Source organism: Pterocles gutturalis, unplaced genomic scaffold (assembly GCF_000699245.1).
Source record: "Pterocles gutturalis isolate BGI_N339 unplaced genomic scaffold, ASM69924v1 scaffold5548, whole genome shotgun sequence".
Classification (NCBI taxonomy): domain Eukaryota; kingdom Metazoa; phylum Chordata; class Aves; order Pterocliformes; family Pteroclidae; genus Pterocles; species Pterocles gutturalis.
In genome coordinates, this window is record NW_010117820.1 from 5,949 (window position 1) to 20,883 (window position 14,935).

The following is a 14,935-nucleotide window of genomic DNA, read 5'->3' on the forward strand; positions in this document are numbered from 1 at the left end:
CCATATGGTTTACCAGCATGACAGTGTTTTAAGAGATCTGTTTTCTTTGCCTGTGGTGTCATCATGTGACAAAGCAACCCTGCCTTCAGGCCCACCGCAGTCACATTCAAATAACACTATATATGCTTACAACCTTAACTACTTGTTCTGTAAGATGGTAGTACAGAGTTCCTATAACATAGTATGAAACTGGTTCAAAAGTGTAAAACAGGCTAATACAGAATGTAATTTACTGATGCTGTAAGAAATTAAAAAGTATTCAATAAAGACTTCTGAAACTACCTTTTCAAAGATTACTTAATAGTTTTGTAGTCTCTTTGCACTGAGTAAAATCTTGCAAGAATGGGGTGATTGAGAGAGGGTGTGGTAGAACACTTGTACACAAATTCACATAAGGTTTTATCATCATCGCCCTGTGATTCCCAAATGTGAAAATGCAGTTACATCATCAGGGCTTTTCACCTCTACCTACCTGAAGTTCTGGCTATATTTGCTTAAAAGTCATGAGCTGAGAGTTAGAGATGTATCAAAATAAATTTGGTGAGCCCTTCATCAGGCTAGAGTTGAATGTGGTAGAATAAAGCTGCTACTCATCAGATGAAGACTTGTCTCCTCATGTTCTGTTGTGGACAGGTTTAACTGCTTTCTTCAAACTGATGACAAACGATCCTTGGCAAGGCTATCCCACTAATAAAAACAGCAATGCTACACATGCAGCACAAAAGTTTTCATAAACCATGACCTAGTGGAAGATTTGAAAAAGCCAATTTAAACTGGTAAAGGGCATGCATAATTCTTTTTGTCATGGAAGTTGACTCATTGTCTTTAGTGATTTGAATTTTGTGATTAAATGTGCAGGTAGGGCTTCTTTATGCACTCCTAAAACTACAGAAATAATTTCCAGTGAGTTGAGAGACCTGTTCATGCAGACCGATTTCCAATGGGAAGTTGAACAAGTTTACTAATACATCAGAAATCTTTCCAAAATGACTTTCAAACAAGTGATACAGTTGATAATTTACCCTTCTATAAAAAAATTCCTACAGTCTCAGGCTATCAGCATGTCTTGTTGCTGCAAGTTTAGAACAGTTGTTCATGGTATATACATTCTCAACAAAAGCTTTTTCTCTGAGGTCTCAGAAATGTGCATGGCTTACATGCCTGTGGCTAGTTGAACTCTTAAGTTGCAACTTCAGCAGTAGATTTGTAATAATCTTTCCCCTCGGTACTTGCACTCACGCTCAGAACCATCCCTGAATCCCATTTATAGGAATGCAATGCTTTCCTAAAGCAGTTCTGAGAAGATACTTAACTACAGGTGCAAATTTGGTTTTCTTTTTTTTTTTTTTAATCTTTGCTCACCAGAACTATATGCTTCACTGGATCGAGTTGTTTCTTACTTTACAGCTTCCTCTGCCTGAAGATGAATTGTGAGTCTTAAGCACCTCCAGCTCCTCTACAATTATTAGGATGAGCAGAGAGGATTCATCACAGCGTGTAGACACACCTAGTGGGGTAGCAATTGCTGTTCTGGTCATCTTCCTGGTCACATGTTCTGGCATGTCCAGTCATCCTTTTTCTCATTGTTAAGTCTACCAATGTTCTTCTGTAGGTTACCCACATAGTAGAGTGCAAGAGATGAAGGAAATATAAGAGAGGATTTAAACTGCTCCTCCAGCTACTATAAACCCACTCCCCTCACTGGAACACAAGAATGATTTTTACTATTACCTGAAATAAAATGCAAAAGGGTGAGAATGAAGGAAGTATCGGATTCAAAAAGTGCCAAAGGATTCAGAACGCCCTCAGCACTGTGTGCTGGGGCAACTCTGTCCTTGTGTAACTGTCCCAGTGCAACTTAACATGACTTCCCTCAAAGCTGGCTGCCTCAGGAATCTGACATGGTTAAGTGGTCTCATTCTATCACTTGGCATTCATCATACCTGCATAGTTACTACTGAAAAGTGTCCAGGCGAATCTCAACACAGTAACAACAGTATCCTCCTGTTCCCATTTGAGCCTGGCAAGGACTGTTGCAGGCTGAGGGGGAAACAGAAAAAAACCCTCCTTCCTCAAGTAACAAGTGAGTTCTCCCTTATAATAAGACTATTCACCACAGTATTTTAGTGCTGCCTAATTAATAAGAGGGACATTACTAATATGCAGGCCAGTTATTTTAGCAGTGGTTCATTAAACTGATTATTTTAAGATAACCTTGTCTGTTATCCCTCAACCAGCAGCAGCATGTTGACCTCATAAATTTATTTCACAATTTAACTTAGTCTTGGAGATTATCTTCGAACAAATTGTCACCAGTGACCTTGCTTAGCTTTGGGAATAAACTGTCAAACACCAGACTTAATATTTGGAAGTATTCTTTACTGATTTCACCCTAACCTACATGTTGAAAAATCTGTATCTCCCCTTAGCTGAGTCTCAAAGTAATGGAAAAATACAACTGTAATAAGTACAAATGGTACATGGTTCCACCTGGCATCAGAACAGACAGATCTCCTGTGGGGCTGACCTGGTTCCATCACTACAGATTTAGGCATAATTCCCTTACAAGCAAGCAAATACAGTGACTTGATGAGATCATTTTGTGAATCTTATTAGTATGCCAGATTACATATCCAGTAACTGGCAAACATCTGTAAACTCTGTTATCTTACAGCTGCAAATGAGACTGTCTCTCCAGTATTGTGCTGGGTTGGGGTTTTCTTTCCCCCCCTCATCTTTTTCTTTCAAACATACCAAACACGTACACCATAGACCTTGATGTCTAGAAGTCCATCCTTACAGAGGGCCGTACTTTTCACATAGTGATATGTGATACGTTGTGGAACAGTTTGTCTCTATCAGTGAAAGTAACTGCAGCTTTCCACTTCATGCAATATATTGGTCAGCCAAGTGTTTCATGCTGGTTTCGTATCACTGCTATTGCACAAATGCATTCAGACTGATACCAGGTGTTTTGGACCATGGTGGAACTGTGCATTACAGATCCCTTGAGAAAAAGAGGAATCAAACAACAGTGGGAATGATTCTGTTCTAAAACCAAGAGTCTAAATACTTACCAGGGCAAATATGATCACAGACTAAGGTGCTGTGAGGAGGGATTTAGCCATTAAGGATTCCAGCTCTCAGGAAGAAGCAATCTGTCAGTGACAAACCAGTGTAAGGAACGGCTGAAACAGGAGTTAAACTACCAGGACTCCTTGTTCATCTTTCAGGTTGAGGCACCTGCAATCTCATGGCTGAGCTGCTTCACCTAAGTTACTCTGCCAATTTAATTATGAGCTAGTTGGCTTGCAATTCTCAGATCAGCAAGCATTACCAGCCGAAAGGGGGGCAGGGCGGGGAGAATTAGGCTGTTAAATAACCATTCTGAACAGCAGTTCAATTCTGTTCAGCTTCATTAACTGGCTCCAAGCCACTGCCAGGGCATACAGAAGAATTTCCAACTGCATTTCATCACTAACCATTTTAGAATTCTCTATCTGCAGAAACCATTTGCTAGTAGAAGGAAATCCCAACACCTCTGCCTTATCTCACTGTCCATAGGAACAAAGGGAAAAGCACTTTGATTCCTATTTTGCAGCTTTAAGGAAGGGTTCAGCGACAACACAATGACAGTTGTTACCTTTGTGATTCTGTAATGCATTCACTGAGTGACTGCTGTTACCAGATCCCCTGGCCCCAAGCTGCCGTAGGTGTGGGACACTGCAGCAGATACAGCTCTCGCCTGAACCAGAGCAAGTTACCTGCAACCTCTAATAAAACAAGATGCATTGGCTCTCCTCCATTAAAAAAAAAAAAAAATGAACACTACTTTTGGTCATCAAAACAGTACCTGGTGCTGTACCACTGCAGGCAGATTCTGAATCTTTGATTTCTTTTGCTTAAAAGCAGTAGTTGCTCGAATGGTTTTTTGAGAGTCCAGAAAAGCAGCCTGTAGAGTAGGTAGCTCTAGCATACAGTAATTGTGCTCAAATTAAGAGACTTTTCCATATGTAAATCCTTTCCAAGCAGAACTAGGTCACATATCTTCAGCTCTAAAAAGCATTTCAGTCAGCCATGCAAAAGAGAAATTATGCTTATCACTTAGCTTGCTTCAGTTAACCTGTAGAGCCGATGCAGCCCTCCACAGCATCAGTGCTGTATGGTCAGCCTTGTCAACTCCCAGCTGTGGTGCACAAATCAGAAAGCAGTGCTACTACTGTACATGGAACTGCAGTTCCCTTTAGTATTCCTGACTGCAGAGAGTTCATCTGTACTCTAAGATGACAACCAAGAAGATTTAAACACGAAATACATAGTACACAGCCCCTGTGCACTACAGCAGAGTAAGAGCTACAGCAACTTCCAGTGCAGAAGCCATCTATGCCTGAACCTTCTAACTCAGTCATGCTGAACTCCTGCAGCACGTTAAGTAGCCTAGCAGGTACAGAAGACAACTACAAGCCTTCCTCTCATACCCCCAGTGTGGCATCAATGAGTACAGGTGCAAACAAAGGCCAAGCCTATACACAGAAGTGTCCTTTTGGTGTGCTGATGACATTAAGAGACAAATAATAACATTGGCCTTTTTATTTTGGAAATAAGGATTTGTATGTAAAGATTACTAAAGTGAAAAAGTAGATTTGTTCCACAAAAGGAATTCTAGAATAACCACCACTCAGGCTAGTACCATGCCTCAAACACACATGCTAAACTTTTTTTTCCTTTTGTAAAACACTATTAAAGCCCTTTATCTCACTACTTCATTCCAGAAAGCTATTCCAGAACCTGTAGGCTTACACAGGCTCTGAATTTGCTGCTGCAGCTTTTCCAGTCTAATAAAAGAAAACAGCAATTAAGTAAAACTCACACCACATGCCTATCTGCTTAGTGGATATGAATGTAGTCTAGTAATTCTTGACTTTTAACAACTATCATGCTAGTGGCAGGAACCTTAATGTAATCTTAAATTAATCCTGTAACAGTCCATTAGAATAATATCACCTTTAAGGATTAAAAAACCTTACGTGACCATTCTCACTGCTCAGCCCCCAGAGATCCAGATATAAGGAGATGGTGTTCATTTACTGCAAGTAACCTAATGACTCAGCACGTGACAATGGCAAGAAAATGCAGTATTATCCCAGCAGCAAAAGAGAAAAGGCCAGGGAAGGATGGCTGTAGAGCTCACAAGCTGAGAGTAGGTACAAGGAGCAGTATCAGCAACAGAGCAATTTTCAAACCAATACATTATGCATTAATGTGCCAACAAAAAGAGAGTCATTCACAAGGACCAGAGCACCTACCTGTAGTGAAGACTGATCCTCTGCTTCTTTTGTGTTTTGTAAATACAGATCAAGTAGTCCTTTCAGAGATGTAACTTTTTAAAAAGTCTAGAAAATTGGAACTGGGAGTTACCATCTTTCTATCAGCTTTGTTTCTAATAGGCTTAACATTTTGCTATGCAAAAAATCAACTTGTAGCAAGAGACGAGTGCCTCGATCTAAAGCTTTCAATGTTCAAATATTAGTTCTAGCTTGAATAACTGGTTTTTTTTAAATGCCAATGTGTTTTAGTACTTGACAAATCACTTAACACTGCAATTGTAGTGTAATGAAATAACTTTTGAGAAGCAATTTATGCTTTGAGACAAAGGGCATCAACTCCAAACTAGCTACAGGCCCACTACATTTGGGCAATGCTTGTACAAGCAGCTCTGTCCTTCTTACCATATTTTTGATAAGATTAGTGCAGCTGAAGAAGCTTGAAAAGCCAAGGGAAACTATACAGCCATGTACAGCCTATGACATTTTATTAATAAGTTTCACCTCAGCATCTGGGAAGCACCTGACGCAAGCCTCCCTTCATCAGACACTTCATTTAGATGCAAGAGATTTAATAGGCCTCTGTCTACTTCATTTTGCTGCCTCCACATTTATCCCTGCCCCATTTGCACTTGCCAAGTTCACATGACTAATCCACAAGCAATAGCCTGGCAAAACTCCTCTATTCAGGTGAGATACTGTTATTTCAATTCTTGCTATTAGCATATCCAAAGGAGCCACACAAGCAGTTGACAGCAGGTAGTAACCAAAATTCTTGTCTTATAAAAAGCCATTTTTGAATTTACAAGCAGCTCCACCAAACAAACTGATTAGGTTTACAGAGTCAGAGACTGTGCTTTGTAAACATTGTTTTTGTGATATAAAACATATATTTTGAAGTTAAGAAAGCTTACGAAAAAGCCCTTGAGCTGATATAAAGAGGACCTGAAACCAAAAGTGAAATACTGTGAACTGATTCCATTCACTTCTGAAGGGCATTTTGCTGAAAAATATAACGAGATTGAACTAGAACCTCCATTGAGAAAGCATGGGACAACTTCAAGTTTAATCTTTTTCCTCAAAAGTCATCCTGTTTAGGTGGAAAAAGAAACACCTTTCAAAGAAAGGTGAACAAACTCTCATACACTCCCCGAGATTCTCATACTCTGAAGCCTGTTGTTCCCCTCTTTCTTCCACAACTTACACAACACAGATGGCTATCAACTCAATCTGATAGCACAGCAAAAGCATAATACTTGGTAGCTGGGCAGAACAGACCACATTTAACACAGTGAGTATTACACAGCTTTGTTCTCCCAAGAAAGCCCAGCATTATTTAACTCTGGGATCACCGTCATGAAGAACAAATGAGTTGCCTATACATCTTATGCATCCCATATAAAACTAAAAACCCCACACTTCTCTGTAATACAGAGAAATAAAAGTTAAGGATCATACCATTGCTGACACTTAAAAAGCATTGTACACAGCCACTCAGGCCAACATCTTGAGGCTTAAGAGAAACCAGAATGAAGAAAAATTGAATTCCTAATGCAAGAACTACCAAGTCATTTGCTTTGCTAACCAAGGTAACTACAGCCATATTATCATTACTGTGAGATGGTGTCCAAAATGACAAACCAAGAAAACACAGGGATTGCACTTAGGAAACAAAATCCAAACTCATGGAACTTGAGCATTCAAGAGCCTACAAAACCCATTTTAAGCTTCATGTGGACACGTGGTATTATGCTTACAGGCCATTCAAAGAAGGGGCACAAATTTAGCTGGGGAGTTATAAGTACTATTAGCAGGTATGGTGGATACTAAATATTCTAGAAAGTCTTAGCCTTCCGTAGAGCAGCATTTTCAAGATATTTCTTTGTAACTTCAGGCATTCATAAATGTGAAGTTGCAGCTTTCAGGTGGTGTTTTTCTAGGCTGCTCCAGTTTAACTTGTAGGACCTTAAGACCAAAGAACTAAAAATATCCATGTACCAATAGCATAGTATGCCAATAATTCAATTATTTCTGACATCTACTTTTCAAAACAAACATACTGCCCACATATGTAAGAACACTTTTGCCACTAATCTTTGTTAATCTTAATACCATTTCACTGCCTGTTTTCAGTGTTTGCAATGGGTGAAACTGCAAAGATTTAAGACACTACTAAAATTCAATTCATAGTATTTCCATAAATAAAGCCAGTCATCTTTCACCTAATTTATTTAAATTCCAATTTTTTCCAATTCCAAACAAAAGCTAAATACAAGTCTTAAACAGGTAAGCACTAGTTTTATCCAAAGGGAGAAGGCTTATGCGGTTTTACTCCAGTAAAGTACTCAACCCTTAAGCAGAGCCTTCTGTGACCAAAACTATACAGTAGTCTTCCTTTTATCATTGCACAATCTTAAAATGTTCTGTCAGAACCAACTTTTGACACTCCAAACACTATATTACATTGTTTTATAATGTCTATTCCAAAAGAAAAAACCTCCATGGGTTTTCCATAAGAAATGTTTTAGAAACCAGTATTTCCTGCACAGTTCACCTGCAAGTTTACAAGTCTCAACTCTCAAGAAAAAAATAATCTTCTACCAACATTGTTTCTGCAGCTATTATTTTACTTTATTTTCAGCTGCTTTAGCAACTTCAGACTCCAGGTCTGCCTCATCTGTATAAATGCATCCAACTCAAAATAATACTTTCATACAGTTATACAGCAACTTGGGGAAAGAGATCCAAAACAGAAATGCCAGTAAACTTAGACATGGCCCAGCAAAATAAGAGAGGCAAAAATGCCTACACATTAAATGAGATGCTTTTTTTTTTAAAAGAGATTTCTTTCCCACATTTGCTTCCTATTGTAATAGCCACTTTCTGTTCATTGAAATGAATGATAGTGCTCTTTGATACAATCATTAACAGCAAAGCTATAAGGCTTTTATACCCGTTACATTCACTTCTCACCCTCCAAATACTGATGGTTAACATAGATGTTGGGGGGCATGACCAGCACAAATGGGAACACCACCACAAATGATCACCTTGTGCTTTCAGATACATTTCTTTCAGTGTACAGTCCCTTCATTTCACATTTTAGTAAGATGCTGATGCAGTGCAGAAACGCGCAGAGCATCCTCTCTTTCACAAGGTCCATGCAGAAAACATCTAAAAAAAATTGTAAAGTTCTGAGATACAAATGATTAAAAAAATCCAGGATGATTAAGTTTCACAATGTATAGTGTTCTGAACATGAGTCCATTTTCTTCTAAATTCTGAAAGAATAAAGTGGTGAAGAAAGTGAAAATCCACTGCTGCATTCTGTGATCTTCCCCATTTTGCTGGCCAGTACCTTACTCTGGCATGTAAGGACAGAGGTGATCCTCTATGGTACCAACCGTCCAGTGAGTGAGCTGCTCCTGTGGCAGGTACAGGCAGATGCTGCATAACTTGAAGATTGTAGCTTTGTTTTTTGGAGTCTAGAGGCAAAGAAAACCCAAGTAAAAGCTATGAAACATGAAGTTAACTCAAGACTAATAGGCAGAGCCCCAGAAAATCCCGCCCAGTTGTTAGCTTGCTGCTCATTATGGAGGAACAACATAAGACATTTTAAAGACATCATGCCATCCATATAAACAGCCTGAACTCTAAATCAGTCTGCAACCTCTAATGTCTAAAATATTTTCACTATTCTGCTCATTCTTCACTGGAATAATTTTGGTAACACCACCTAAATTAAGACAATGTTTCAACTTTTCCAAAAAACTGTTAAGTCTATTTTAGAACTTATTGAATTTTTAATACAAGAACATTACATTAATTCAATGTGAACGCATCTATGGCCTGCAGCTAGTTTTCACATGTGTGAATCCTATTTACAGCATAAGTTTCCTCTGAAACTGCTGAAATGCAAGCATCAATGCACGATCAATTTTTCTACTTGAGTATTTTGCAGTAAGGTCACTGATATTCCCAACAAGAAAAAGCATTTTATGATTAACACCCATTTGTTAAAAAGAGGAACAAAATAAGCTTACCTGCAAGTGCTGTCTGTCAATGAAGAGAAACACTGACTGGTTAGGGTTGTTGACAACAATTCCAGTCTTGTCCTTTCGGCTCAGAACATGCAGAAACTGTTTTTCATAGTCACTGTGATGAAATTCAAACTTGGCCTGCATTGTGTGAGGAAGAGGAATAAAATATTTATTAAGCTAAAGCTCACATTTAACCAATAAATTTCCTTCAATGTGGGGCTTTACAACCACTTTGTTTCTTTCCTCTTCTCATCTATGAAAAGCAGAAACTGGGGACCACAGTGATGACACACTTGAGTCTTGGCAGTTTAAAGAATTCCCTGGTTTCATTTTGCCAATGCAGACATTAGTCATTGCAATGATGTAGCAACAATTCAGAGGTACAGCTTTAACTACATCTGTAAAACCAGATTTCACTTGTTCTGTCAGAACAACCCTGGGCATCAACAATACAGCACATTTCTTCCAGTAACTATTATTGCAGAACCAGCACAGAAAACATATAATATTGTTCAAAAATCTGAACCTGAACAGCTAAAGCTGGCTGCTGAAAAAAATAGTCTTAAGATGTTGGAAATTTATTTCAAGGTAAAATTATAATGCAAAAATTCCATCCATCTCAGACCCTCTTCCATCTTACAAAATACAGCAACTTGGGATACTCACAGAACCTTAACAACACTATCATATTTAGACAAAGATTCAACTGTACTGAGAGACACATCTAATCTACTTCTACAAATACTAACATGATAGATGTATTTATACATACATGTCATTTGCAAAGGGTCCTTCAGACACTGAAATTTTGTAAGTTCTAATATAACAGTGCATAAAGATAGGAAGCAGAATTTGTCATTCAAAACATTGACTGCTTTATAAACAAGAACAGTCTACATACTTTCTAACATCCACAGTAGTCACACACCTTATTAAATTATTGCTTAAGATGAGAAAGTACTTATCCTGCTCTCCAGACGCAAGTTACTTAAGTTAAAAAACAAAAGCAAATACCTGAACAGGCCTAAAGGGTTCATCTGACCCCTTCCACCGAGAAAACAGAAGACAGACTATCTTCTCAATATCATTACGAGGCCAAAGAATGAAGTCCATCTCCTGGGTACAGCCAATAACATCCTGTAAGTAGTAAGGTTCTGTACTTACATTCCCTCCATTAGCCAAAGATAAGCAACTTATTTATAGAGGCACATAATTTAAAGGTGGTACTTATTAACATGTTTGTGTTATTTTCCATTTGTATTACTCATAGCACAACTAAAAATCTTCCTTACCTTCCACTGAGTTTTAATATCAGTATCCAGTTAATATAAATTTCAACTTTAAGAAAACATTAGAAAAGACTGCCTATCTTCCAATATTCATAAAACAAAGCCACTTAGTTGTACAAGAGTTGCTGAAAGAATTAACACATGCCTACCAAAGGACAAGAATGACAAGAAGATATAATTCCCAAGACATATTGGAATGAGACAGAAGTTAAAGCTTGAGTACTACGTATTTAAACAGAATTTCAGAATACATATGCTGCTGCCCCTTCAAACTAGACCCCATAAACAACGGCCCTCAGAACCCTTGTCCAGCAGAAGAGTTGAGAAAATAAAACCAGCAGGATACACCCTAACATTCACAAAGAAAACCACAAGTATTGAAAACAAACTAAAATTCAGCAAGTGTAAAGAGCTTACCCTGCGCATAGACTGGTAGCGGGGTGCATGAAGCTGTACTACATCCTTCTGCAGAAGCTCTAAGGAACTTTCCAAAGAATAGCTGGAATCCCGCACACCTTTCAGGATATTTTCTTCATAATTATTGGTCATGACTGGTATCACTTCAGACACTTCAAAAAGCGCTGACTTCTTCTTCTAAAAAAAAGCATATGTTACATTAAGATTACAATCATTTCCAGACAATTATAGATAACAGTTCATTTCAGAATTTGTGATTTTTTGTTAGCATTTATACATAAAGTACACATCACGTAAGTTAGGACCTTGACACAAACTACACTAAAATTTACATGCAGAATTTTATACATTAAACATAATCAATCAGTCCAAAAACTTTTTATAAAAAAAAGTTGAACATGTTTTTGTAGTCTCCAAAGATGTGGATTTACATGCTAATCTTGCATGTAAATCTGACAACTGTATCTAGATATTAATAGAACTACCCTTTCATCATGTACAACACATTACTTTGGGCTGAGCCTTCTGCAAGCTTCTCTTTGCTAATCAAGTAACACTTTTTTCTCTTTTTGAAATACTTTAAAGTCGGCCTCTTACGCAAAGTGAAGTCTTTCAATGCCACATTTGGTAACAGCGGACAATGAAGATCCAATCTGAAGTTAGCTACAAGTCATAACCTTCTCAAAGGAGGACTATTTTAATTTGATAAGTAACTTTTATACTCAATACAAATATTTCAGTATCTCTCAAGCAAGGCCAAAACATTACGGTGAATTTGGAAGAAAAGTTTTTGCTGGGTGTAAAATTGCTTAAAGTTTTATGTCTGCTTCTAACAGCTTTCTTTAACCTCAGGAGAAGTCTCAACCTACTGAAGAACTACATGACAGACAAAGCATATTTTATCAACCCTCCACACCCCCAGCCAGAACACACATAAGAGGTGACTATTTACTGACCAAGCTAGGCTGAGCTAAACTCCCACTTTAGGCAAACTGGTACTGGATGGACATCTTCAGTTGACTGTGATAAGTGAATTTTACAGGATTCAAAACAAGCACTTGCAATTAATTTCTACAGAGGAACCAGAAAGCAGTATGTGTGCTCCAACTAAAACCATTAAGGTGTTAAACATATTAGCACCCATACCAGCTAAGAAAATTATCACTGCTCAAACTTTCATGTTTCTCTTTATTACTACGGGACATAATTTCTTGGTACTGTCTCACTATATCCATCTCTGTACTAGAACTGAGAAACAAAGGCAAATCAAACTCAGGAATTTTAAGGCAACTTTTCAATTGAAGAAGTTCAAAGAACAGATTCTTCATTAAAAAAAGGCATAACTATTACACCAAATGCGAAAACTACACATTTGAGGAAATTAAACAACTTCAGTGCTCATCTACATGCATTTGCTGCACTATGTACTGTTGCCATTTGTTTCTATCTTTGCTTCCTCATCATTTGTTCAGCACATTCACTTAATATAAGCACCTGCTTTTCTTTACCTTCTGTGGACATAAACTCTCCTACAATTGAGTTTATAACTTCAGCAATACCATCAGGCTCCCCACCCTGGCCCAGATGCACAGCATCCAGCAGCAGTGAAGGCAGACAAGGAAATTAAGAGTTCCTCTTTTCCCTCCCCACTCCCTTTCAAAATGGTAGCAGCAGTTTCACATATGCCAGCATACCTGGGCCATTCTAATATTACATTTTGCAACTCCCTTCAACTGTCAGGTTTTCCCTTCTGCTTTAACCAGATAAACATAGTAACTTCAGCAATCGTTTCAACCAGGTCTCCCTTCTCAACTGTTCACAGCCAACAACTATGCAATTCAGACCCCAATTAGGCTTAACGAATTACAGTATTAACTTTGACAAATAATTACCAATACAGAAGTTACCGAGTAATTCTTTAATGAGACACTGGCACCCTCTGCATTAAAAACTACATACAAAGAAAGCCAAAATGACAAACGTGAATTAAGTAAATATTATAGCAATTACCAATATAAAAAAATTGTTAAAAAGTCAACAGAATCTATTACAGATAAACCATAAGGTGCAAGCCGGCAGCACGATTATGCACAGTATAGTTAGCATGCATTACAACAGAAAACACAGTAAGAGACCAACACTAAAACCAAGTTACCTTGTCTTTGAACACAAAGGCAATGTACATCTTGAAGTCAAACTGGTCAGCTAAAGATTCTTTTTTCTTTCTAAGCTGAGCACGAAGTCTGTTCAGAGCTTGTTTCTTCCGGGAGTTTGGGTCCCCCATTTTGTAATACAGGTGGTACTAAAGCCTTTGGAAACTGTCGCTAAACTATGGGCACCTTTTCATAAGACTCAAGTACAACAGAAACAAGTCGTTTTATTCCTGCTAATACGACTGAATAGATAAAACACAAATGTAACCCGAAACACTTCAGGCAAGATTTTATGAGAATGTCGTATCAGAGGGGTCACGAAACAAAGTAAGTAGTTGTCCAGCCATAGCTGGACAAGAGGTTTTACAATAAACCAAGAAGAAACCCTAAGAATTTTGAAGAAAAAAAAATTTAACAGTTTAGCCGCAGGAATAATTGGACAAGAATAAAAATAAATCCAAAATCTTATCACAATTTATGTGTACAATAAAAAGCAACTGGCACAAGCCCAATCCATGGGGGGGTATTTTTGCTCTGCTTACAAAAAAAAAAAAAGCTGAAATTAGAAATTGTGTTTTACCCCAGCCAGATTCATGACTCTACTGATTATTATTCTCAGCTTTCCACTACTGCTATGTTGCCTGTCTTTTTTTTTTTCTTTAGAATTATTACACTTGGTGGACAGCAGAGAAAAGGGTGCAAAGGAGGAGTGCACATCCTGGGAGATAGGTTTCTCTGCCAACAACAAAATCAACTACAGACAACACAGTACTTGCTTGCAAGGGAGCAAAGAGAAAAAACAGCGGAGTAATTTCTGATTTCATCCTGCTCATCATCAGGCACATCATTGCCCTGAGGCCACTGCTGCCAAAGAAAAAAGGGATCATGATGGCCATAGACAAACAGGAGTTCAAGGGACAGTATTATCTCACCTAGAGACTAAAACCCAAACCAGTGCCCCAAACCTGGGCTCCTTACCAGAGGGAGAGTTCTACATCCCCCAACGCCTCACACGCTCCCTGGGCTGCTGATCCCCTGGGGATCCTACTCTCTCTGCTGCTGCTGTGCTCCACAGAGAGCACGGTTAGCCGAGGCTGTGCATGGCCAATGCTTTTTGCTTCTCCTTAGGCCTCTCTCTACACAAGACAGCAGAGGCCGCAGCGGGCGGCCTGCGCCCAGGGCAGCGGGACACCCACAGTAGCACGGCGTCTCCCCTCTCACTTCATGGTCACGATTTCAAAAACATGGAGACTTTTGCTCCTGCTTTTCTCCCAAAACAGGCTTTCAGTGTCAAAATTTTTAAGAGGTTTTTTTAATTGCAAGACTGGGTTGCAATTTTAAACCTCTGAAACACCCTCCCCCCGGAAAACAAAGCCCCAATTATCAGGTTATTTTTTTCCTCTCTCCAGACATTTCCCCCCCCCAGGGTGTTTGATTAGTCGGGGTTAGAAGTTTTTAGATTAGCAAATCTGTCGAATCAGGTCAAGAAGAGGGAAAAAGTATTCCCCCCCTTTTCTGAACAAAAATTAAAAAAGGAAGGAAAACAAAACAACAAAAGAAAAGGAACCCCCCCCAAAACTCCGCCCCCCACTGAAGCAAGAAACTGAGAGACTGAGACAAGAGACCGAGACCGTGGCTCGCTCGCTACCCGCAGCCGGCGGGCGCAGGAGGAGCAGAGGAGGCGGCGGCGGTGCTAGCAGCACGGGGGGGAG

General features: G+C 38.9%; 1 protein-coding gene across 2 annotated transcripts; it reads right to left on the reverse strand.

The window, feature by feature from the left end:
- Window positions 1-7,535: 7,535 nt before the first annotated feature.
- On the reverse strand, window positions 7,536-14,258 carry LOC104463562 (chromosome unknown open reading frame, human C6orf62). Of its 2 annotated transcripts, none has more exons than XM_010075941.1 (5): window positions 13,226-14,258; window positions 11,071-11,247; window positions 10,379-10,501; window positions 9,368-9,502; window positions 7,536-8,809 (listed from the first exon to the last, which is right to left on the reverse strand). In XM_010075941.1, exons 1-5 carry the CDS (start codon window positions 13,352-13,354, stop codon window positions 8,684-8,686), a joined length of 690 nt encoding a protein of 229 aa, XP_010074243.1. In that variant the 5' UTR covers window positions 13,355-14,258; the 3' UTR covers window positions 7,536-8,683. The 2 variants fall into 2 exon arrangements, with proteins under 2 accessions (XP_010074243.1, XP_010074244.1); XM_010075942.1 differs by having other exon boundaries at window positions 11,071-11,244; window positions 13,226-13,941.
- Window positions 14,259-14,935: the final 677 nt, after the last annotated feature.

Bases quoted from the DNA above. Each gene is read 5' to 3' on its own strand.
- LOC104463562 (XM_010075941.1), bottom strand. From the start codon at position 13,354: ATGGGGGACCCAAACTCCCGGAAGAAACAAGCTCTGAACAGACTTCGT. The intron at 10,502-11,070 runs GTAAGCTCTTTA...TACTACTTACAG, and splicing joins GCTACCAGTCTATGCGCAGG to GATGTTATTGGCTGTACCCA. The intron at 9,503-10,378 runs GTATTTGCTTTT...CACACAATGCAG, and splicing joins AACCCTTTAGGCCTGTTCAG to GCCAAGTTTGAATTTCATCA.